General features: G+C 41.0%; 2 protein-coding genes across 7 annotated transcripts in view; both read right to left on the reverse strand.

Annotated features, from left to right (window-relative positions):
- LOC115134357 (NEDD4-like E3 ubiquitin-protein ligase WWP2) overlaps nucleotides 1-10,735 on the reverse strand; it is a 49,365-nt gene extending 38,630 nt beyond the window's left edge. For all 3 annotated transcript variants that reach the window (XM_029668221.2, XM_029668222.2, XM_029668220.2), the window contains exons 1-5: nucleotides 10,645-10,735; nucleotides 9,544-9,625; nucleotides 8,681-8,834; nucleotides 8,415-8,536; nucleotides 7,905-8,042 (exon numbers count right to left, since the gene is read on the reverse strand). In XM_029668221.2, the coding sequence (XP_029524081.1) occupies nucleotides 7,905-8,042; nucleotides 8,415-8,536; nucleotides 8,681-8,834; nucleotides 9,544-9,613 (484 nt within the window). In that variant the 5' untranslated portion in view covers nucleotides 9,614-9,625; nucleotides 10,645-10,735. The remainder of the gene's footprint in view (nucleotides 1-7,904; nucleotides 8,043-8,414; nucleotides 8,537-8,680; nucleotides 8,835-9,543; nucleotides 9,626-10,644) is intronic.
- Nucleotides 10,736-11,175: 440 nt separating this feature from the next.
- On the reverse strand, nucleotides 11,176-16,456 carry LOC115134358 (diacylglycerol O-acyltransferase 1-like). Of its 4 annotated transcripts, none has more exons than XM_029668225.2 (19): nucleotides 16,353-16,456; nucleotides 15,170-15,314; nucleotides 14,774-14,987; nucleotides 14,588-14,675; nucleotides 14,445-14,485; nucleotides 14,280-14,365; nucleotides 14,112-14,164; nucleotides 13,915-14,020; nucleotides 13,642-13,746; nucleotides 13,426-13,485; nucleotides 13,209-13,312; nucleotides 13,066-13,104; nucleotides 12,881-12,922; nucleotides 12,749-12,793; nucleotides 12,538-12,650; nucleotides 12,374-12,439; nucleotides 12,154-12,241; nucleotides 11,903-11,965; nucleotides 11,176-11,804 (listed from the first exon to the last, which is right to left on the reverse strand). In XM_029668225.2, exons 3-19 carry the CDS (start codon nucleotides 14,902-14,904, stop codon nucleotides 11,628-11,630), a joined length of 1,407 nt encoding a protein of 468 aa, XP_029524085.1. In that variant the 5' UTR covers nucleotides 14,905-14,987; nucleotides 15,170-15,314; nucleotides 16,353-16,456; the 3' UTR covers nucleotides 11,176-11,627. The 4 variants fall into 4 exon arrangements, with proteins under 4 accessions (XP_029524085.1, XP_029524087.1, XP_029524086.1 ...); XM_029668227.2 differs by lacking the exon at nucleotides 16,353-16,456 and adding an exon at nucleotides 16,291-16,338; XM_029668226.2 differs by lacking the exon at nucleotides 16,353-16,456 and adding an exon at nucleotides 16,236-16,320.
- Between the last annotated feature and the right edge of the window lie 4,682 nt (nucleotides 16,457-21,138).

The raw sequence follows: 21,138 nt of genomic DNA on the forward strand, positions 1-21,138 counted from the left end.
AATTTTATATACCTGTCAGCAAAGGGTGTGGCTGAAATAGCCGAATCCGCTCATTTGAAGGGGTGTCCACATACACTACATATACAAAAGTATGTATGTTTGTTCGTGTTGCCTTAGCTAACTTTCCGGAGACGGAGGAAAAGAATGTGGTTAAAGGGTCGACCATCTGCTGGTGAATACTGCTTATTGAAATTCTCGCAAAAGTCAATGTTTCAACTAATTGAGCCAAAGCCTCTTGGATTTCATGTGCTCCCCTAAAAAACAATCGTCAGCAGCCAGCCACCCCACCAACTCCAATAAAGTTTATTTTGTTTGCTGTTTGGCATTGGCAATATTTCCATATAATTTCACAGCTCACAATTATTCTGAACATATATACTCTGATGATGTTGTGTGCGCACTGGACATAAGAGTGCATGTGTGTGTATATATATATATTTGAACCTTCATTTAACCAGGCAAGTCAGTTAAAACTTATTTGGGATAGGGGGACAGCATTTTCACTTTTGAATGAAAAGCGTGCCCAGAGTGAACTGCCTCCTACTCAGTCCCAGATGCTAATATATGTATATTATTATTAGTATTGGATATAAAACACTGAAGTTTCTAAAACTGTTTGAATGATGTCTGTGAGTATAACAGAACTCATATGGCAGGCAAAAATCTGAGAAAAAATCCAAACAGGATGTGGGAAATCTGAGGTTTGTAGTTTTTGAACTCATCTCTATCGAATACGCAGTGGGATACGGGTTATTTTGCACTTCCTAAGGCTTCCACTAGATGTCAACCATCTTTAGAACTTTGTTTCAGGTTTCTCATGTGAAGGGGGGCCGGATGGGAGCTGTTTGACTAAGGGGTCTGCCTGCAGCCTTGTTCTCAGTCACGCGCTTTCACATGAGAGCGACCTGCGTTCCATGGCTTTTCTACAGACGATGGAATTCTCCGGTTGGAACATTATTGAACTTTTATGAAAAGAACATCCTAAAGATTGATTCTATACTTAGTTTGAGAAGTTTCTTCGACCTGTAATATAACTTTTTGAAAGTTTTGTCTGACTGGACCAGATCGCGCTTTTCGATTTGTTTACCAAATGCCCTAACAAAAGAAGCTATTGGACATAAATGATGGACATCATCAAACAAAACAAGCATTTATTGTGGAACTGTGATTCCTGGGAGTGCATTCTGATGAAGATCATCAAAAGGTAAGTGAATATTTATAATGCTATTTATGAATCATGTTGACTACCCAACATGGCGGATATTTCTCTGGCTGGTTTGGGCTCTGAGCGCGTTCTCAGATTATGCTTTTTCCGTCAAGTTTTTTTTATAAATCTGACACAGCGGTTGCATTAAGGAGAAGTGTATCTAAAGTTCCACGCATAACACTTTATCAACATTTATAATGAGTATTTCTGTGAATGCATGTGGCTCTCTGCAATATCGCTGCATGTTTTGGAACTACTGAATGTAACACGCCAATGTAAAATACGATTTTTGGATATAAATATGAACTTTACCAAACAAAACATACATGTATTGTGTAACATGAAGTCCTATGAGTGTCATCTGATGAAGATCATCAAAGGTTAGTGATTAATTTTATCTCTATTTGTGCATTTTGTGACTCCTCTCTTTGGCTGGAAAAATGGTTTTTGGTTGGTGGTGACCTAAAAACCGTTTGTGGAGCTTTCGCTGTGAAGCATTTTTTAAATCAGTATTTTCATTTTTGGAAAAAAACATTCCCGTTTTGAACGGGATATTTTGTCAGGACAAGATGCTAGGATATGCATATAATTGACAGCTTTGGATAGAAAACACTAACGTTTCCAAAACTGTAAAGATATTGTCTGTGGGTATAACAGAACTGATGTTGCAGGCGAAAGCCTGAGAAAAATCCAATCCGGAAGTGCCCCATATTTTGAAAGCGCTGCGATCCAATGAGTCCCTATTGAGCTGTGAATGTGCCATCAACTAGCTTACGCTTTCTACATATTCCCCAAGGTGTCTACAGCATTGTGACGTCGTTTTACACATTTATGTTGAAGAATAGCCATAGGCGGCTACATTGCGTAAGTGGTCACCTGATGACTCCCAGGGTGACTCTCGCGTAAAATACAGAGGTAGCCATTACTCCAATCAGTCCTACTGAAAAACTAATTGTCTCAACGGATATTTTATCGAATAGATGTTAGAAAAACACCTTGAGGATTGATTATAAACAATGTTTGCCATGTTTCTGTCGATATTATGGAGCTAATTTGGAATATTTTTCGCCGTTTTCGTGACTGCAATTTCCGGGCGATTTCTCAGCCAAACGTGAAGAACAAACGGAGCTATTTTGCCTACAAAAATAATATTTTGGGAAAAAATTAACATTGGCTATCTACCTGGGAGTCTCGTGAGTGAAAACATCCGAAGCTCATCAAAGGTAAACGATTTAATCGATTTTCTGATTTCCGTGACCAAGTTACCTGCTGCTAGATGGACAAAATACTATTGCTAGGCTATCGATAAACTTACAAAAATGCTTGTCTAGCTTTGGCTGTAAAGCATATTTTGAAAATCTGAGATGACAGGGTGATTAACAAAAGGCTAAGCTGTGTCTCAATATATTTCATTTGTGATTTTCATGAATAGGAATATTTTCTAGGGATATTTATGTCCGTTGCGTTATGCTAATTAGTTTCAGGCAATGATTACGCTCCCGCATGCGGGATGGTGAGTCAGTAAAGGTTTTAATGAGAATTTTATCTTTAAAATGGTGCCTAATACTTGTAGGTTTGAGAAATTTGATTTGAGATCTGTTGATTTGTATTTGGCGCCCTGCAATTTCATTGGCTGTTGGCGAGGGGTTCCCCAGTCCTAGACAGGTTAAGAACAAATTCTTATTTACAATGGACGGCCTACCCCGGCCAAATCTGGACAACACTGGGCCAATTGTGAGCCGCCCCGTGGGACTCCCAATCACAGCCGGATGCGATTCAGCCTGGTGTTTCCATTATATATAGTGGGATCCGAAATGATTGACACCCTTGATAAAGATGAGAAAAAATGACTGTATAAAATAAATAATTAAAATACTGAGCTATATTGTATAAAAAAACATTTTCTGGGGGATATTACTAATACAATTGCTCAGAGAAAGATTTTAACTATTAATTTTCCTAAATAAGGCAGGGGTCAAAATTGACACCCCTGTTTTCAATACCTCACCTTAATTAACGACACTGACCATTTAAAGAAATATGTATATATTAAGAGTTGGAGAACACATTTGGAGGGATCTTAGACTATTACCCCATACATGAAAATAGAGCTCTTTGGCCTCGCACACCAGCAGAACGCACGAGCAGAAAATAACCCCATATCTACTTTAAAATGTGGTGGTGGATCTTTGATGTTATGGGGCTATTTTGCTTCCACTGATCCTGTGGCCCTTGTTTAGGTCAACAGCATCATGAACTTTACCCAGTACCGGGACATTTTAGCCATAAAACCTTGTTACCTCTACCAGGAGGCTGAAACTTGGCCGCAAGTGAATCTTCATGCAAGGCAATAGCCCCAAGGACACTTCAAAATCCAGAAAGAAATTGTTAATTGGCCACAAAAATCAACATTTTGCAATGGCCATCTCGGTCGCCGAACTTGAACCCCATTAAAAACATGTGGTTTGAATTGAAGAGGGCAGTCCAAAAGTGCAGACGATGGATATCAAGGATCTGGAAGGATTCTGTATGGAGGAATTGTCCAAGATCCCTCCCGACGTGTTCTCCAACTCATTAAACAGTTTAGGAAAAGGTTCAGTGCCATTATCCTCATAAGGTGAGGAATTGAAAGGTATTGGTGTCATTGATTTTGACCCCAACCTTTGAGAGAAAAAAGTATTACCTGTTAAACAAATTCTCTTTCTCTGAGCAATTGTATTAGTATAAAATATAGTAATAGTATAATGTCTCAATATTCAGGCAACTGCCAAAATAATGGAAACACTTAAGTAAATGAGGGTTACAAAGTGTTTTGAAAGTGTGGTTACTGAGTCTTAAAATGTTAAGTCCCCCATATGGGGGACTATGAGTGGTTCTGGACCAGTTCCAACTGACATTTTGGTGTTCAGTGTATTCGGAAAGTATTCAGACAACTTGACTTTATCCACATTTTGTTACATTACAGCCTTATTCTAAAATGTATTACATTCCCACTCATCAATCTACACACAATACCCCATAAGGATGAAACAAAAACAGGTTTTTACACATTTCTGCTGAAAAACTGAAATCACATTTACATAAGAATTCAGACCATTTACTCAGTACTTTGTTGAAGCACCTTTGGCAGCGATTACAGTCCAGGTCTTCTTGGGTGTGATGCTACAAGCTTGGCACAAATGTATTTGGGGAGTTTCTCCCATTCTTTTCTGCAGATCCTCTCAAGCTCTGTCAGGTTGGATGGGGAGTGTAACTACACATCAAGTCCGGGCTCTGGCTGGGCCACTCAAGGACATTCAGACACTTGTGCTGATGCCACTCCTGCATTGTCTTGGGTGTGTGCTTAAGTTCGTTGTCCTGTTGAAAGGTGAACCTTCGCCCCAGTCTGAGGAAGATTCTCCCATCTCCACAGAGGAACTCTGGGGCTCTGTCAGAGTGACCATCGTGTTCTTGGTCACCTCCCTGACCAAGACCCTTCTCCCCCGATTGCTCAGGTTGGCCAGGCAGCCAGCTCTAGGAAGAGTATTGGGGGTTCCAAACTTCTTCCATTTAAGAATGAGAGTCCAATGTGTTCTTGGGGACCTTCAATGCTGCACAAATGTTTAGGTACCCTTCCCCAGATCTGTACCTCGACACAATCCTGTCTCCGCGCTATATGGACAATTCCTTCAACCTCAGGGCTTGGTTTTTACTCTGACAGGCACCGTCAACTGTTGGACCTTATATAGACAGATGTGTGCCTTTCCAAATCATGTCCAATCAATTGAATTTACCACGGGTAGACTCCAATCAAGTTGTAGAAACATCTCAAGGATCAGCAATGGAAACAGGATGCACCTGAGCCCAATTTTGAGTCTCATAGCAAAGGGTCTGAATACTATGTAAATAGGGATTTCTGTTTTTAATAGATTTGCAAAGATTTCTAAAAACCTGTTTTTGCTTTATCATTATGGGGTAATACATTTTAGAATATGTTTGTAACGTAACAAAATGTGGAAAATGGGAAGGGGTCTGAATACTTTCCGAATGCATTGTATAAAGCACTCTGTGGTTCCCGTGCCTTATAGTGGCAGTAAGCCCCATCTGACAGTCTTGCGCAGAGCTCTCCAACCCTGTTCATGGGGGAACTACTGTCCTGTAGGGTTTCGCTCCAACCCTAATCTAGCACACCTGATTCTAATAATTAGTTGGTTGATAAACTGAACCAGGTTAGTTACAACTGGGGTTGGGGTGAAAACCTACAGGAAGGTTTAGAGCTCTCAACATGAAGTAATACTAAATCATTTCATAGCATTGAAACAAGACCACTTTCTCACAGACGGACAGAATCACTTTGTGCTTAAAGCTGAAGTTGTAACGAGTCTGCACACATGTGAATGGTGTCTCTGCACCACTCAGTGGATGTTAAGGAGAAAATGATATTTTGTCAGTTGTATGAAAGTGCCAATATTGTACTGTCACTAAGTATGATCATATTTATTTTACAGTTATAAGAAATGTGAAACCTTATCGTAAGTTGTTAATTATTTGATTGCTACTATATTTAGAAAGCATCTTAGTCATTCCAAGCCCTACTACTTGAAAAAGGTGAGTTCCCGATCTTTCTAAAACGATGCAACATTACCAATAATTGTTTATAGCCATCTCATGAAAATAATGTATGCTTGGGTATGTCTATTTAGGCAGAAATCTAAATGTTTCCCTATCATAAGACTCCATTATGCTTAGGGTCATGTATAAAAATGCTTGCCAGGCCATTATTCTGGCTACCATGACTATGCCCCAATCCATAGGGCACGAGTGGTCACTGATTGGTTTGATGAGTACAAAAACGATGTAAACCATATGCCATCTCAGTCACCAGATCACAGCCGGATTTAACACTTATAGGAGATTTTGGAGCCGCCCCTCAGACAAGTGTTTTCCACCCCCATCAACAAAACACCTCATGGAAGAATGGTGTTGCATCCCTCCAATAGAGTTCCAGACCCTTGTAGAATCTATGCCAAGATGCATTGAAGCTGTTCTGGCTCATGATGGCCTAACACGCTATTAAAACACTATGTTGGTGTATCCTTTATTTTGGCAGTTACATGTAGCTCAGTATTTTAAATATGCATTTTATTCAGTAAGTTTTTGCTCATCTTTATCACGGGTGTCTATTTCAGACCCCACTGTACATAAAGGTGAGTACTGTCTGGTCTAAGTGTTTTTTTACTGGCTGCAGCACAAAGGCCTGTTTATGGTGGCAGTGTGTGTCAGCGTGTCAAATGAAAATCTGCCAGGGGAAATGATTTAAAACACTAAAGTAACAGAGCTGCCTTCAGAGAGAACACAGAGGGTCTTAATATACCTTCCCCCAGCAACAGGGCACACACTTGAACCTTTATACACCAACCTGCCAGAGAGCACACACTCCAGACCTTCATACATCCCCGAAAAAACACCCCCCCCAAAAAAAAAAAATCGGACCTCAGAGGGCACACTCAAGACCTCTATTCACTAACAACCGTCCCCAACAAACAAGACCATTATGACATCAGAAAGCACATTTCATTGCCTTAATACACCTATCCCCCCCAGTCCTGGATCACAGGAGTTGATTGTCCTGCACAGCTCACAGAAATAAGACTCAATTACGCAAGTCTGAGAAACAAATTACACATAAGTACTCCCAAGCATGTGCGTAAGTGTGCATGGCTGTGCGTGATGATGTTGTGCGTGTGTGAAACAGTGCTTGGAGAACACCAATGTAACAGATCCAAAAGGAACAGAGGATGTGAAGCTTATTCATCGCTTTAAGAACAATATTAATGTTCATGCACACATATTTAGATATGTATAAAACACACACAGAGACACATTTATGAACCATATGCTCAGAGACCCAACCCTGACTTGTGCGGTGCTCATTCACTAGGAAACACTCTGGCTCTGTGATTCAGTATGAAAAGGCTTGTGTGTTGTTTTATACAAAGATGGGAGACGCATGAACTGGGAAACTCAAGCAACCCCTATAAATAAGTTTAATGGGTTGTTATTCATTAAAAACTATTCTAGAGGAAAGCCCAATCTTTGTCAAAAGCCCAATCTTTGTCTGACAAGTTTGTCTGCTGTTTGGGCTCTTTTTCCACCCCTTGTTTGGATACGTGTAGTCAACTATTGACAGGTCCGTTACTGTTGTTGAAATCTAATTCTGTTAGTGTGTCCACAAGTTATAGGCCTAGTGAATGTTAAGCAAGAGTATCAACTAGGCCTACAAGAAAGTGTGGAAAGTGGTCAAACAGAGATAGTCCTCCCCAGTATTTCTGTCCACATGTTTCAAAACATGTGAAAGACTGCCAAAACCCATGAAAGACTGTGTGCAAACTTGCACACGAGCAAAGATGGCTCAAAAAACTCATATTCCATCACATTTGAGACCACCACACTTTCAAAGTAAAAACTCTTTGGCTTTTTCCAAATGAGCCCCACTTTTCGTTTGGGTGGAGTCTGAAAAAGAACAAATATAAGTAACCACAAACATGTCACTAAATGTAATGAGTGTGAATATATACCAGAGACCAAGAGAGAGAGAAAATGCAAGAAAGAGTGAAAGTGTGTGTGGGAGCATTTTGTTTGCATTAAGAATAGTGTATACTTTTTTGTAAGTGTTAACGTGTGTGTGTGTGAATGTGGGTTGTAAGGCGGGACTCACTGTCTGTTGCTGTGCTGCCATTGGGCAAAGATCCCAGATCAACAACCAGGCCGTCCAGACAGACGTTCAGCTCGCCTCCTGCTACAACTGAGCCTTTGTTCTCTGTCTGCAAGACCAGACTGAGCTGCAGATTCTCCACTGGAGGGAAAGTGGGGAGTGTGTAATGGAGGGAGGGATAGATGGAGGAGAGTGTGAAGAAAGAGAAAATGAAGGAGAAAGAAAATGAAGGATTAGGGCGAGTAAGAGATGATAATATGTGCTCTATCAATTGCGTAAAGGCAACCAAAGTTCTTTCTCTCTTCTTCTTACATGTTTGTATAAAAACACATCCTGAGGGAGTCTGTTTCACAAGTGTAAATTTGATCTTTCATTTCTGAAGAGGATAACCCCAAATATTTTCAACTGGAAATACTACTTTAGTTGCATGACTAGGAATCCTATTAACAATCCAATAACATATGCCTACATAAAAATTAAAACAACTTTAAAAATACACTTTTATGGTCTTACTCTTGCCATCATGTGTACGCAGGGTGTCAAGCAGGTCAATGGTGGCACTTCCCAGCAACTCCTTCCTCAAGGTGTGGCAGCTCCACAACTTCAGATCTAAGTGGCTCTGAGGCGTCACATTCCTACACAACACACAAGTCAAAATCAGTTACACAGACAGAAAAACCTACATTACACATTCATGTGGTATTACTGGACAGCGGCATAGCATTGGCATGTTGTGTCAGAATTGAGAGAAGGTGGGGGGGGGGGGGGGGGTTGCTCACAGGGTGAGGTCCTCGTTCCACTGTAACTCAAGGTGTCCAGTGCGTTTTCCTGTTTTCTTGGTTTCACTAGTCAGGCCATCGGCAGTCACCTCCACAAAAGAGCTGAGTCTGGAACGGGTGGGCAGCTTAGGTGACTGAGGCTTTGCTGAGACCACTACGGCAAGAAAAAAAATAACAATTGATGAACATATATGCATATGACAAAAAGAGACCATTTGAATGACTGTGGTACACCGAACTCTGATCAACCATTAAAACATTCTTATTACAGCTACTCTGCATTTGTAACTGTATGTATGGCAAGAAAACACAAAAATGCAAATATCGCCCTCTAGCTGATACATGCAAAACTAGGTGGATATTGCCCCTTGGATTGCATGTTCTGTTAATAAATTAGTTGTTGATTGTTCCATATTACTTGGCCTTCGAAATGTCACAACTGTCTGCCTATCCTTGTCAGAGTGAACTTAATTATATATCCGCTAAGGAAAATATGCGCCGAATAACTGTTAGGCTACTGCTGTATCTTTTCAATAGACCAGAAATCTTCCAATAGTTTTAAACTGTCAAGGTGAATTAAACCTGTTTTATCTGATATTATACGAGAGGGGGAGCGAGTGATGAGTGACATATTAGTAGTTCATGAACAATTCACTGAGGGAAAAGAAAGCAAAATGGAGGGAATAAATGGCAGGGAGAGCAAATGGGAAACTGGAATAACAATGGATGATGAAAAGAGCTGGGGGTGGTTGGCAGGAGAGAAATTGTCAGACATACATAGGGAAGAGGAGGATGAGTATTAGAGTAGGTTACAATAGAAGGTGATAGATGAGAGGAATTAAAAGTTTCATATTGATTATTACCTTTCAAGGTCAACTGTGATTTTTCTGTGGTCTGGACATTGCCAGGTCTTGTCACGCTGGCAGCTGCCATGACATCACAGCCCTGAGACACACACACAGGCACAATCAGAAAACACATAACCGACATGAACGCAAACTGTAAAGTAGGCCTAAATCACAGACTGCAATTCAAAACAATGAGTTCTGCATTTCCCCTGTGTACCATCCACAACGTAAACAACAACATACATAGTAAAATAGCATGTCTCAGTGAATCCTTACAACAGACATGAACTAGCCAACAATATCATGCCAATGCCATCTACACTACTACAGCCAAATGATCATATACTAGCTATCTGGGCACCTTAGCTTCACCACCTTGGAAAGAACTGTCTGGCACAACGACAACTGGCAGTGGATTGTATTTCCTCTACATATCTAGCTAGCATAGTAGACAGTAGTAACTCGAATAGTTTCGACTCATATCTGGGTGTTATCACGTCTTAAAATACACGTCCTCCGTCCAGCATAGCAAACTCCATGCTAGCTATCACATACATCAGCAAAGAGACGGTTAGTTAGTCTGATAAGGTTTGCTATCTCTTAGCCAATAACTTGGGTCGTGGCCGAGTCCTTGTGAATCACCTTGTAATTTCATCACTGATGTCGACTATGAAAGCATATAGCTAGCGGATCGGTTAGCCGTAGCTATCTAACGTTACTAGTAAACAGCGTAACCCAACGAAATCGACAAGACGAGATCAACAACATTTACTGCCTGTAAGAGATGTAGCGAACTAGTTCCAAGGTGAGACATCGCATGTGCTGCAAACTACTAGCTCGCTAAACGTATCGATTAACTGTAGCTACATATCAGTAACTCAAATTGGCTCATTGGCTCCGTATTTAAATATCCTGCACTCAAAAACAAAACACGGAAGATTGATGATAGCTCCTAGCAAGCTAGCGAACAGCTTTGTTGTCGGCATAAGGACAAGATAATTGTCACATTTTCTCGTAAACGTAGATGGATATGTGTACTATTTAAGAAATGTATTAAACAATACTATATTACTTGACATTGTTGGTAACGTATTTTGTTAATTATAGCGTAATTACCTTTTTTAGCTGTGGTCCGCTGGTTCAACTAGCTAGTTAACTTTCATTTCCGCCTGCCTCAATGACGGGGTCACGTGATTCTCATTAATGGCCAGCGCATTGAATTGTGGTTCACAACATGAAACACATGTACTGTATCTGACGGCTTTACAGCAGTTAACGCTGTATCCCCACTCGTTTTGGTACATAACTGAGGGATGGGGATGGAGAAATGTAACCACGTTCAAATAAATTCATAGAGAGCTATGGATGCAAGGATTGACCATCCATGATATCAACATTATAGATGTAACCATGTTTTGATGCTAAATAGTTTATTTTTTACATTTACTTTGTTTACAAATATTGGAGTAAAACAAGCTTATATTTTCGGTTCTGATGGGGTACAGTTGAACTAAGCTCATGAGGCATTTATAAGTTATATTTTATAAGTTATATTCTTCAAGAATCAATGGGTACATTTCATTAATTTACAAGTTCAAAAATGTATGTAGCAACTGCTGACTGCCCCTTTAATAAACCAAAGATAACAAAGCTTCAAATGCTGTTTATTTAAAGCACATTTCCCCATACTGAGTAACAACAATTGGAAGCTACATATTTCAAACAGTGCTTAAATTCAACATGTTGTGGTTCACCAATAGTTTTCACCCAGCAGTTAATGTTGTCTGAAATAAGTTGGCTATAATCCATAAGCTTACAGTAACATTGGGTGAACCAAAACCATATGTTGATATACAGTGAATAAGCAGCCATATCTTTCATGTGAGGTTGAGTCATATCATTACATGACGTATCCACAGATTGTTCAAATTCAAAAGCATTATGAATAGCTGTGAAGGTGTTAATTTCTTGAGTTTTTCAACAAAAATGGGAACAATTTGTCTGATATGCCGACTATCCCTACAAATGGTCCATTGCTGGACATAAGTCTTATCAAAGGTATCCGAAAGTGCTATATCCAATTGTGTATACGACAGTGATCATGACAAACACTCAGCAACGGACAGTCCAGGAGGATGTTGGCCATGGTGACTCATGTAGTGGTCATGGAAATAGGTCATCATAGCCAGGGGAGGACCCAGTAGAAAGCACAGCCACACCAGCCCATTGCCATAGTTACCCTTGAAATAGTCTCCAAGGTAAACATCTACCAGGAGCTGGGACAGGGAAAAAGAGGGAGGAGTTAACATGCATGTTCACACACACTGCATAAACACATACAGTATATACTTGATGGTATTTCAGTTTCCCTCACCTCAAAGATCATCATGAAGAAGATCCATAGACGACAGCTGTGTAAGGGCAGAGCAATGACATACTGCAAGGAACAAAAAACTGAATGTAAATACATTACCCATTACCATAGATTGTCTCATAGTAGCACAGGGGACAGCTTTAAGCAGTTAGCAACTAATCATTATTTCGCACAGGATAACTGAACTGATTGTACTCACCCATCTACACCATAATAACAACAACAACCAGTCCTACTATGACCAGTCCTACCTCGCAAAGGGCAGCTGACATCAGGAAGACCAGCAGATCTGCTTGCTTTTGTGACACCCTCTTTTTCAGTAGTGGTGTATACAAGTGTCTTTATGTAAAGAGAAAGAGACAGAGATAGCGAGGGATAAAAAGTGATAGAAGTTAGTTTTACACACACAGTCCATATCTCTTCTGAGAGAGAATGGGAAAAGTCTACTTAGGTGTCAAGGGTCACTACTACCTGTAGCACCACTTATGAAGAGGAATATTCCAATTCCCCCAAAAACATTTGAGTGTTTTAGCATTCCTGCAGATGAAAATATGAATCTATTAAACATATGTTACTCTATTACACAAACACATACAAGTGGATCATCCAAAATGAAAGATTAGGATATAACAGACCACCAATCCCCATAGAAATGGCGGTCTCCAAAGCACAACAGTTCAGCACAGAAGTTCAGGTAGGAGTGAGAAAACAGGAAAGAGAACATCAGCCACAAGAAGTGGTTGGGAGCCTGTAAAGGAAATTGCACCTCTTTATTGACACGGCTATTGTTTGATACCACCAAAACATACTAATAATGCTCCACTACCCTAAAACACACATGCTTACCACAAGCTCCATCAAGTGCTCCACCCTGGTAGTGATGTCCATATTCTAGAGGAAAGGAAAAGTCAGAGGAAATAATGTGAGATTATTATATCATTACATTTTTGATGAAAAGGGGATATTGCTTTCACTCACAGAGAAGGAGTTTTCTGATCTCTGGAAGATGGGTTCAATCCACTGATAGGAAAACAAAAAAGGTACGCATGGAATAGAATTACAATGGGTAACAAAGATAAATTTCAAATTAATTCTAGATAGATGGATAAACTTGCAAACAGAAGGATCATTGAATACCAAACCTAGAAGTTAAAACATATCACCTGCTGCACAACTCCCACAATAATTTGAGTAAGGACCACCTGAATGTAGAGGCCCAAAATAAGATGGTGGATAATCAATGCATATTAACATTTAACATTATAATTACACAGGATAGGTATTGTGTGAGTGAGGTTTATCTCACCATTTCTATCAGTGTCTTACAAAGAACGTTGATACGGACCCTCGGTGTGAAGGGGAAGTCTCGCTGGTAGCATAAAGTGGGCGCCAGGAGAAAGTAGTAAAGGTCTGACAGAGAGAACAGTCCATGTCATTAACTGTCTATGTGTTCTTAGTCTACAACTAGACAGGCAGAAATTGTGCACAAGCCATTACGCGTGAGAAAGTGTGACCGTTCTCACCTTTAATATTTAGGTGTTCTAGATGTTTTTTTGTCTCATGTAATACACACTTATCCGTTCCTGGAAAACAGATGCAGATATTCACCACACCAGAAATCCCAAACAGAGGAATTATCTTCAGCCTAAGCAGTAATTACAATTAGTGATAACTGCAGGAAATCAACCAGCGGTAACTGCAGCCACGAAGGAAAAACAAAACGGTTCCCACTAACATACCTGGAGATGGAACAGACCCCTGACGATACCAACTGTTGGTTTCTTGGTAAGAATAAAGCTTGAGCCCAAGAACAGTGTAGGTCCAGAGTGAGAAATATGCTCCCCCTGATAGGCAGATAGTGAAACAGTTTCACCAGACAGGGTGAGTCATCATCTTAAATTGAGGTTGCACATCCACACAAAGCTAAATATACTCTATTGCAATGGAGCCATAACAACCTGGAATTTCAGGTACAGGTCAATATCTGTGCAGATCATACTTGCGGTATTTACCTGTTGATATTGAAGTATCATATAGAATGATGACAGCAGGGAAAAGTGTTAGTAATCCCAGGTTCCCCAGGTGTAAACAGTGCCCTGCACTTGGGGATAGTGTTCCCTAGAATCAACACCCACATATCAACCTTTGTGAGACAGTTCACATAGCCTAGCCTCTCTTATTTGAAAAGCCAAGGGTAGAACTGTCTCACCTTATCCAGACACCTCTCAAGTAGCAGAGCAGAAATAGCAAACATATTGGCAGCTGCAAAGGTGAGAGAAGCATGAAGGATGAGTGAGTTTATTACTCAAATTCATTAACAGTATATTCATGTGCAGTTGGTTAAGCTGACAACAGTGCAGTGGTGACAAAGCCTCACCCAGTATGAGGTTGACAGATGGCCAGTTGTAATGGTCCTCCATAAGGTGCTCCAAGACTTTCGTCAAGTCAATCAAGAAGCCATGTCTGTTCAGAAGAGGGTATGTCAGAGAAAAAAGAAAACACATTAATTGCTAATTGAGTGTGTGTCCGTGTGTGTACTCACTGTATAAAGTTATCCAGGAACAGGTGAGCATGGGTCAAGATCTGAAAAAACAACACACAAAATAAAACAATATTGGTCTCTTCTCTTTCCCTGCATAGCGTATAGAACTTGATCACATTTAGTATCCAGAGAGAATGACTCACCAGAAGGATAATGATCCAGTTGAGAATCCCTCTATAGTTTGTGAAGCGGCTGTCAGAGCTCAGTAAGGAATCCTGGACACTGTGACAGCTGCAGTGACAAAATGACATCAACATATTCAGTCAATAACAATGAAATCATGGGAATATCTGGAGATTTAGAGATATAGGTTTAATATGAATGTGTACCAGAACATGTCCATGTCTGGATGTGGTTCAGTGGGAGGATCAGAGCTAGAATTGCCATAGTACTGACATTTCTCTTCCACATCAAGTGAAGAAGAGGAGAGGGCACAGGCCTCTGGTTCTGCTGCAGACATCTCAGCCTCTGTGTTGATGGTGTCATCAGTACATCAGACAAAGTTGAAAAGGCACATCAAGATATCCACATCAACTTCTCTATCTGAAACAAAAAGCAGAGATTGTCTTGTTGCAACTTGCAAGCATTGCTATAATCTTCATAAATGTAAAAATGACAAAGGTAGTAAAAAACAAATGTTCATTCATTTTACTGTCAAGGCAGGGAAGCAATTTGCATAGTGAATTATTAGGCTTTAAAATAAATTGCACATGAGCCACCCCCACCTTGTAGATTACGAGGCAGCGTTCAACAAACGCAATATTGTTGCTCCTTGTCTCTGTCGCAACATTGTTGCTGTTTTTATGACTGATATCATGCAATAATAGTCGGTTCTGACCTGACATCAATTGCCTCGAATTGATGATCTTTCTGCAAAGAAATGTGGAAAACATATTGGCAATCATTTGAACATGAATATCTACTCATCTCACGTATCCATTTTTCTGCATGTTCACGATCCACGCACCATTCCGTTAGCGTGCAAGTCATCATGATGCAGATGGTAGTTTGTCGGGACCAATGATTTATATTTACACTAGATGACATATAGGGGGCGCTGTGTTAAAGCCAGCGTGCCTCCATCCACCGTTGAGAAAAATATTTTGGAAGCTATAGAAATGCATTTATTATATTACAGACACCTTAATGCATATTTTTGTATTATATTATGTGAGCTAAACATAAAAAATGTAAAATAACACAAACCTTAAAGTATATATATATATATATATATATATATATATATATATATATATATATATATATATATATATATTTTTTTTTACCTTTATTTAACTAGGCAAGTCAATTAAGAAAAAAAATCGTATTTTCAATGACGGCCTAGGAACAGTGGGTTAACTGCCTGTTCAGGGGCAACACGACAGATTTGTACCTTGTCAGCTCGGGGGTTTGAGTTTACAACCTTCCGGTTACTGGTCCAACGCCCTAATCACTAGGCTACCCTGCCGCCCCATATATATTTAGATCACTAATGTTTCGGTCAACCATACAACAATAAATAAAAAAAATACTTAAATACATGTCATTTTGTCCTTGATACATTTAAAGGTGGACTCAGCGAAATGACATTGCCACCAGCAGCACCGCAGATATTGAAATAAACCAGATGCAAGACACAGTCACTGCGCACGGGTTTGCTTCAGGCTGTTAGAGCGTGGTAGCCACGGGACCAAAATAGCGTAGAAGTGGAGCCTTGCGATTCAACACTCTTAGTTGTTGCAGAAATTGACCCACTATGATGTTTACTCTTTGCGTCTACGTCATATCTACCTTTACAATCCAAGCTTGATGTCCTCAATCTCACACAAATTATCAATGAATTTACCAGGTACGGCTCCAAATCCGTAAACACGGGCACCCTCATAGATGTAATCCTAACTAACTCACCCTCCAAATACACCTGTTTTCAATCAAGATCTCAGCGATCACTGCCTCATTGCCTGCATCCGTAATGGATCAGCGGTCAAACAGCCTCCACTTATCACTGTCAAACGCTTCTTAAAACACTTCTGCGAGCAGGCCTTTCTAATTGACCTGGCCGGGGTATCCTGGAATGACATTGACCTCATCCCGTCAGTAGATGATGCCTGGCTATTCTTTAAAAGTGCCTTCCTCACCATCTTAAATAAGCATGCCACATTCAAAAAAATGTAGAACTAGGAATAGATATTTTCCTTGGTTCACTCCAGACCTGTCTGCCCTTGACCAGCACAAAAACATCCTGTGGCGTTCTGCATTAGCATCGATTAGCCCCCGTGATATGCAACTTTTCAGGGAAGTTAGGAACAAATATACACAGGCAGTTAGGAAAGCTAAGGCTAGCTTTTTCAAACAGAAATTTGCATCATGTAGTACTAACTAAAAAAGTTTCTGGGACACTGTAAAGCCCATGGAGAATAAGAGCACCTCCTCCCAGCTGCCCACTGCTCTGAGGCTAGGAAACACTGTCACCACCGATAAATCCACTATAATTGAGAATTTCAATAAGCATTTCTCTACGGCTGGCCATACTTTCCACCTGGCTACTCCTACCTCGGTCAACTGCCTGGCACCCTCCACAGCAACCCGCCAAAGCCCCCACCATTAGTCCTTTACCCAAATCCAGATAGCTAATGTTCTGAAAGAGCTGCAAACTCTGGACCCCTACAAATCAGCCGGGCTAGACAATCTGGGCCCTCTCTTTCTAAAATTACCTGCAGAAATTGTTGCAACTCCTATTACTAGCCTGTTCAACCTCTCTTTCGTATCGTCTGAGATTCCCAAAGATTGGAAAGCTGCCGCGGTCATCCCCCTCTTCAAAAGACCCAAACTGCTACAGACCTATATCTATCCTACCCTGTCTTTCTAAGGTCTTCGAAAGCCAAGTTAACAAACATATTATTGACCATTTCGAATCCCACCGTACCTTCTCCGCTATGCAATCTGGTTTCAGAGCTGGTCATGGGTGCACCTCAGCCACGCTCAAGGTCCTAAACGACATCATAACCGCCATCGATAAGAGACATTACTGTGCAGCCGTATTCATCGACCTGGCCAAGGCTTTCAACTCTGTCAATCACCACATTCTTATTGGCAGACTCGACAGCCTTGGTTTCTCAAATGATTGCCTCGCCTGGTTTACCAACTACTTCTCTGATAGAGTTCAGTGTGTCAAATCGGAGGGCCTATTGTCCGGACCTCTGGCTGTCTCTATGGGGGTGCCACAGGGTTCAATCCTCGGGCTGACTCTTTTCTCTGTATACATCAATGATGTCGCTCTTGCTGCTGGTGATTCTCTGGTACACCTCTACGCAGACGACACCAATCTGTATACTTCTGGCCCCTCTTTGGACACTGTGTTAAATAACATCCAGACGAGCCTCAATGCCATACAACTCTCCTTCCGTGGCCTCCAACTGCTCTTAAACGCAAGGAAAACTATGTGCATGCTATTCAACCGATCACTGCCCGCACCTACCCGCCTGTCCAACATCACTACTCTGGACGGCTCTGACTTAGAATACGTGGACAACTACAAATACCTAGGTGTCTGGTTAGACTGTAAACTCTCCTTCCAGTCTCACACTCTCCTTCCAGTCTCACATTAAGAATCTAGAATCGGCTTCCTATATTGTAAACAAAGCATCCTTCACTCATGCTGCCAAACATACCCTCGTAAAACTGACCATCCTACCGATCCTTGACTTTGGTGATGTCATCTATAAAATAGCCTCCAACACTCTACTCAACAAACTGGATGCAGTCTATCACACTGCCATCCATTTTGTCACCAAAGCCCCATACACTACCCACCATTGCAACCTGTACGCTCTCGTTGGTTGGCCCTCGCCTTCATACGTGTCACCAAACCCACTGGCTACAGGTTGTCTACAAGTCTCTGCTAGGTAAAGCCCCGCCTTATCTCAGCTCACTGGTCACCATAGCAGCACCCACTCGTAGCACGCGCTCTAGCAGGTATATCTCACTGGACACCCCCAAAGCCAATTCCTCCTTTGGTTGTCTTTTCTTCCAGTTCTCTGCTGCCAATGACTGGAACGAACTGCAAAAATCTCTGAAGCTGGAGACTCATATCTCCCTCACTAACTTTAAGCACCAGCTGTCAGAGCAGCTCACAGATCACTGCACCTGTACATAGCCCATCTATCTACCTACCTCATCCCCATACACTATTTATTTATTTATCTTGCTCCTTTGCACCCCAGTATCTCTACTTGCATCATCTTCTGTACATCTACCATTCCAGTGTTTAATTGCTATATTGTAATTACTTTGCCACCATGGCATATTTATTGCCTTAACTCCCTTATCTTACCTCATTTGCACTCACTGTATATACCGGTAGACGTTTTGTTTTCTTTTGTTCTACTGCATTATTGATTATGTTTTGTTTATTCCATGTGTAACTCTGTGTTGTTGTATGTGTCGCTCTGTGTTGTTGCTATGCTTTATCTTGGCCAGGTCGCAGTTGCAAATGAGAACTTGTTCTCAAGTAGCCTACCTGGTTAAATAAAGGTGAAATTAAAAATAAAATAAATATCGCTGAGTCTGCCTTTAATCAAATCAGTGAAGGCTACTGAGGGGAGGACGGCACATAATAATGTCCAGAATGGAGTAAATGGAATGGTATCAAACAAATGTTTTGGTTTTTTTCTCATGTGTTTGATACCATTCCATTTACTCCATTCCAGCCATTATTACGAGCTGGGGACTGATGGTCTGTTTACGTTTATACCTTTGTGGCTAGATGTAGTAGCCCTACAGCGCAATCTAGTGGTCTTGTCAGGGGCAATAGTTGTTGTCAACTATTACTGTGGTAGTATTGTAGCTTAGCCAGGAAACCTTCAAAAGGAAGGCCAAGATCATCAGAGACCTCAGCCACCAGAGCCACAGCCATTTCTCCCCGCTTAAAATCAAATCAAATTGTATTTGTCACATGTGCCAAATACAACAGGTAGACCTTACCATGAAATGCTTAGTTACAAAATCTTAACCAACAGTGCAGTTTTAAGAAAAATAGAGTTACAAAAATATTTACTAAATAAACTAAGGTAAAAAAGTAACAATAAAATAGCCATAACAAGGCTATATAAAGGGTGTACAGGTACCGAGTCTATGTACAGAGGCACAGGTAAGTTGAGGTAGTTGAGGTAATATGTACATGTAGGTATGGGTAAAGTGACTATGCATTGATAATAAACAGTGAGTAGCAGCAGTGTAAAAAAAAAAAGGGGGGCTCAATGAAAATAGTCCGGGTAGCCATTTGATTAACTGTTCAGCAGTCTTATGGCTTGGGGGTAGAATCTGTTAAGGAGCCTTTTGGACTTAGACTTGGTACTCCGGTACCGCTGGCATGCGGTAACAGAGAGAACAGTCTATGACAATTTTTTGGGCCTTCCTCTGACACGCCTAGTATAGAGGTCATCGATGGCAGGAAGCTTGGTCCCAGTGATGAACTGGGTCTTACGCACTACCCTCTGTAGAACCTTACAGTCGGATCCAGAGCAGATGCCATACCAGGTGGGGATGCAACTGGTCAGGATGCCCTTGATAGTGCAGCTGTAAAACTTTTTGAGGATCTGGGGACCCATGCCAAATCTTTTCAGTCTCCTGAGGGGGAATAGGCGTTGTCATGCTCTCTTCACGACTGTCTTGATGTGGACACCAAGGAACTTGAAGCTCTCAACCCGTTCCACTACAGCCTTGTCGATGTGAATGGGGTCGTGTTTGGCTCTCATTTTCCTGTAGTCCACGATCAGCTCCTTTGTCTTGCTCACATTGAGGGAGATGTTGTTGTCCTGGCACCACACTGCCAGGTCTCTGACCTTCTCCCTATAGTCTCATCATTTCCAGTGATCAGGCCTACCACCGTTTTGTCGTAAGCAAACTTAATGATGGTGTTTATGTCGTGCTAGGCCACGCAGTTATTGGTGAACAGGGAGTACAGGATGTGAATAAGCACGCACCCCTGAGGGGCACCGATATTGAGTACCAGCATGGCAGATGTGTTGTTGCCTACCCTTACCACCTGGGAGCAGCCCGTCACAAAGTCCAGGATCCAGTTGCAGAGGAAGTCCAGGATCCAGTTACAGAGGGAGGTATTTAGTCCCAGGGTCCTTAGCTTACTGATGACCTTTGTGGGCACTATGGTGTTGAACACTGAGCTGTAGTCAATGAACAGCATTCTCACATAGGTGTTCCTTCTGTCCAGGTGGGAAAGGGCAGTGCAGAGTGCAATTCAGATTGTGTTATCTGTGGGTCAGTATACGAATTGGAGTGGTTATCGGGTTTCCGGGATGATGGTGTTCCATCACTCAGACATTTGCATTACAGGAGCATTGTGGCTAAAACTCAGTGGTGGAAAAAGTACACAATTTTCATAGTAAAAGTTAAGATACCTTAAAAGAAAATGACTCAAGTAAAAGTGAAAGTCACACAGTAAAATAGTTGAGTAAAAGTCTAAAAGTATTTAGTTTTACATGTACTTAAGTATCAAAAGTAAAAGTATAAATAATTTGAAATTCCTTATATTAAGCAAACCAGACGACACGATTTTCATATTTTATTGCGAAAGTATTCGGCCCCCTTGAACTTTGCGACCTTTTGCCACATTTCAGGCTTCAAACATAAAGATATAAAACTGTATTTTTTTGTGAAGAATCAACAAGTGGGACAC

Source organism: Oncorhynchus nerka, linkage group LG9a (genome assembly GCF_034236695.1).
Source record: "Oncorhynchus nerka isolate Pitt River linkage group LG9a, Oner_Uvic_2.0, whole genome shotgun sequence".
NCBI classification, from domain to species: domain Eukaryota; kingdom Metazoa; phylum Chordata; class Actinopteri; order Salmoniformes; family Salmonidae; genus Oncorhynchus; species Oncorhynchus nerka.

What these genes read in the sequence shown, in the direction of transcription:
- LOC115134358 (XM_029668225.2), bottom strand. Translation starts at nt 14,904, where the DNA reads ATGTCTGCAGCAGAACCAGAGGCCTGTGCCCTCTCCTCTTCTTCACTT. An exon ending in ACTGGATCATTATCCTTCTG is followed by an intron (nt 14,486 to 14,587) that starts GTGAGTCATTCT and finishes TTGTTTTTTCAG; the next exon opens with ATCTTGACCCATGCTCACCT. An exon ending in TTGTGGGAGTTGTGCAGCAG is followed by an intron (nt 12,923 to 13,065) that starts GTGATATGTTTT and finishes TTTTCCTATCAG; the next exon opens with TGGATTGAACCCATCTTCCA.